Below are 4168 nucleotides of genomic sequence, written 5' to 3'. Positions count from 1 at the left end.
GTCAGTGACTTCTGATCCTGTATATCAGCATAGCAGTGATGAATTTATGAACTACTTCACATATAAAATCCAAGATATTAGAGAAAAAATTATAACAATGCAATCAGAAGTGAAACCCGCTGAACAAACTAACTACAGCGCCCTTAAGGAGAAAATGCAATTATTTTATACCGTAGATCAAGATGAGCTGTCTAAAATTATTAGATCATCTAAATCAACAACATGCATACTAGACCCTATACCTACAAATCTACTGAAAGAGATGCTCCCAGAAATTATAGATCCTCTTCTTGGTATTATTAACTCATCTCTGACATTAGGACATGTGCCTAAAGCATATAAGGTGGCTGTTATAAGGCCCCTTGTCAAAAAACCCCAACTCGACCCTAGAGAACTAAGGAACTACAGGCCTATATCGAATCTACCTTTCATATCTAAAGTTCTGGAAAAAGTAGTTTCAACTCAATTATGCTCCTTCCTCCAAAGGAATGACATCAATGAAGAATTCCAGTCTGGATTTAGAGCATGTCACAGTACAGAGACTGCTTTGATCAGAGTTACAAATGATCTGCTATTGGCGTCTGACCGAGGTTGTATCTCGTTATTGGTGCTGCTAGACCTTAGTGCTGCATTCGATACCATTGACCACAGCACACTCCTACATAGACTCGAAAATTATGTCGGCATTAAGGGAATAGCTTTGAAATGGTTTAAATCTTATTTATCCGACCGTTTTCAATTTGTAGCAATAAACAATGAGGTGTCACGCAAATCGCAAGTCCAGTACGGTGTACCACAGGGCTCAGTCTTAGGGCCTCTGCTCTTCGCATTATACATGCTACCTCTAGGAGATATAATAAAGCGACACGGAGTTAGCTTTCACTGTTATGCTGATGATACTCAACTTTATATTTCCTCGAAGCCTCATGAAACACAGCAGTTTCATTGAATAATGAAATGCATAGTCGATATAAAATACTGGATGAGTAACAACTTGTTATTACTAGGGCTGTGACGGTAAGGTTTTTTTTCGAAGATGCAACAAATCATGCGGTTTGGCGGTTAATCGCACCCAACCACACACTTCCACAAATCCACCTCCTCCCCCGCCCTGCTACCGCAGATGCAGCTTGTAAATGAACATGGAAACAAATAATAATAAAGCAGTCTTTTTATTATTAAAACAGCAAATTTTATTATTTATTTTTCTAACTTTTTTTTAATCTTTTGAATTTTATAGGAATTATGGAACATTTTTTGCCTTTGTTTCTTTTAATATAAATTATTACAAGAACAAGAACCTGAAGAAACTGCAGTCCGTGGAAACGCACGCAAGTTTTTAATAATTCATCATTTGTAACAGCAAAGAGGCTTTTTCACTGCAGCAGCTACAGAAAGATCAGGGTAACAATATAAATGCACTTCATTATTAACAAACTATCATTAATATTATTTAACAATTAATTAGGCTAAATTTATAAAAACAACATAAAAAGGGAACATCGGGCTATAGTCTGTACAATTGTTAGGCTGTTGTACAACTACAGGACCGCTTAAGTGAATCGGCAAGTAGTGCTGCCTTATTTTTCGGTCTTCATGTTCCGTGCGAGGAAAACCGACATGTTCACTTTGTCTGGTTTCAGCGAGGCTCTTAACGTTGTTAACGACAATGTTGCTAGCAGCACTGAATACACGCTCCGATGGAGTGCTCGTTGCGCATATAGTCATATATTTTCTGGCAACTTTCGACAGAAGAGGGAATCGAGCCTGATTATCCCGCCACCAGGCAAGCGGATCAGAGTGCAGATCGAGGGCTTCTTACTGCAAATACCTTGCGACTTCAGTGTCTGCACGGATTCTTTTTGGGACCGGATTGGTGGACTGTGCTTTTCTGTTTCCAAGCAGATCCGCAAGATTCTTTTTTTTTGGAGGAGGAGGAGGTACACTTTCTTCTTCTTCCTCTCCAGCCGCCGAGGTATGCATGGCACCTTCTCTATCTCCACCATCACGCCTCTCATCGAAGCATTGCCAATATCTCCTCTAGGAGTGCATCTTAAACTTCATCTCCAGGGTTGATGTCCCTGTATCTTGGTTCAATGAATGAGGCCTTTGCCAACAGTTGCTGTGTTGCAGGTGCACTATATTTGTCTTTCAAGACTTTAACCATTTTTCTTTTCAGGTTGCGAGTCAACTCCGTGTCTTCTTCGGTGGGGAGCCAAATATCCTCCTTTTATAACTGTAGGACTGGTTTAACAGAGGAAGCTGTAACTGTCTTTTCGGAAGACAGCGCATCTGTAAAATCTGTGACCTTCTTCAGCGCCGCATTAACAGATTCTAGGACTTCAACGTCCTGCCACATCGGGATCAAATGTTAGCTGCGCCGGTCATCCAACACCCTCCTAATGGCTGGGGCTTGCTTGAGAACGTGCGCAACCATTTTCTGCTTGGTACTCCACCTGGTCGGACAATCCTGTGAATACATTTAAAACACAATTCACGAGTCCGCCTAAGCAAATAATAATAATGATGGCAGGGATAATGCTGATAGCAGGGGTAGGTAAGATATGCGTATTTGGCGTGCTGTCCAGGAAGCGGGCTCCGAGCTCGCCGGTTCCTTCCGACCCCGGAACACTCTCCCCCTGATGGGGGCGAGTGCACCGAGCTCGGAAACGGCCCGAACCCAGAGCTCACCCCAAACGCGCAGAATAAATGCTGGACAGCAGCCAGGTAGCGCATGCTCCCCCCAAACAGCGAGACTTTGAGGCTTCCTAGGTGATGGCTTGCATTCGCCGTGGGGCTTGTGGGTCGTGCAGACCCTGATGGTGCTGCTGTGGTCTCCGGATGTGTGGGGCTCCTGTGAGTTGGGAGTCTGCTGCGGTCGTGGGTTGAGGACTGGCTTTTCCATGGCGGCTGATGCTGTTAAGTTGGTGATGTAGGATCTGGAGAGAAGCTGCGGCGATGCTGGCTTCTGTAGAATTGGTGTCTGCTGTGTTAAGGCACGAGTTGGAAGCACGGGCGCCTGCTGGGGCGGTCGCTGCAGCCGATACTGGTTTCTGTAGAATTGGTGTCTGCTTCGGCGGAGTATGAGTTGGAAGCCCAGGTGCTTGCAGGGGTAATGTACGGTCAGGCTCATGTATGGCATCATGTTTACGCTTGACCACATATCAGTAGTTACTGAGAAATGATCAACGTCTTTCAAATCCCGTATTATGCCGTCCTTCACTGACATATACTTTTCAGGGATCGCTGTTTGAGAAAAGTACTTTCGGTCGGGAAGTACATATTGTTTATCAAAAGCCTGTAACATCACTTTGAACGCTGGCTTCTCAATGGTACGGAATGGCACCATTTCTTCAACCAAGTAGCGTAACACATTGTCAGTAAACGCTCGCCACTGATTGCTGTCACGTTGGTACTTCACTCCTCTCGCAAAGGCCTCAGAGACTCCCAATTGTCGCTGCTGGCCTGAGGTTGTAGGCTTAACGTTACCTAACGTAGGTGTGCTGCTTAATTCTAAGATGGGATCTTAGATTAGTGGTATTTCCTCACGAGACCGATATCTTTCTGCTACAAATACGGCATATTGCCTCGTCCAAATTTACCGGCTGCCCCTTGTCATCTGGTTCAAAACCAAAATGTGCCCAAATAGGCGACACAACATTTGGCTTAGACTCTAGATTCGTGGCCATTTTTTGAATTATGATATCAAGTGTAAATAATAGCGTATACCACAAAAGAGAAGCATCGCTATAAGCACTTGCAATCAAAAACGGTGACGGTGATGACCTCAACACCGCGGTCGGCATCTCATTACTGCGGTAATGCGGTGATGCGGTTACCGTCACAGCCCTAGTTATTACTGAACTCGGACAAAACAGAAGTGTTACTTATTGGACCAAAAACTGCTATAAGTAACAACCAAGAATACTGCTTAACTATTGACGCATGTTCCATAAAACCTTCGTCGTCAGCAAAGAATACTGACGTTCTATTCGATAGTAGTCTGTCATTTGAGAGCCACATCGCCAACATTTGTAAAATAGGATTTTTCAATTTTAAGAATATATCTAAACTACATCATATGCTGTCAATCTCAGATGCAGAGAAGTTAATTCATGCATTCATGACATCGAGACTAGACTACTGTAATGCACTGTTAGGTGGTTCC

At 43.5% G+C, this 4168-nt stretch overlaps 1 protein-coding gene across 1 annotated transcript in view; it reads right to left on the bottom strand.

Moving 5' to 3' along the window:
• LOC130547505 (receptor-type tyrosine-protein phosphatase beta-like) overlaps positions 1 to 1983 on the bottom strand; it is a 39238-nt gene extending 37255 nt beyond the window's left edge. The window contains exon 1 of the mRNA XM_057323468.1: positions 1832 to 1983. Coding sequence (XP_057179451.1) covers positions 1832 to 1983 — 152 coding nt within the window. The remainder of the gene's footprint in view (positions 1 to 1831) is intronic.
• Positions 1984 to 4168: the final 2185 nt, after the last annotated feature.

Source organism: Triplophysa rosa, linkage group LG24, assembly GCF_024868665.1.
Source record: "Triplophysa rosa linkage group LG24, Trosa_1v2, whole genome shotgun sequence".
Taxonomy (NCBI): domain Eukaryota; kingdom Metazoa; phylum Chordata; class Actinopteri; order Cypriniformes; family Nemacheilidae; genus Triplophysa; species Triplophysa rosa.
Note: the sequence above shows the minus strand (reverse complement) of the source record. Positions and strands in the feature narration are given on the sequence as shown.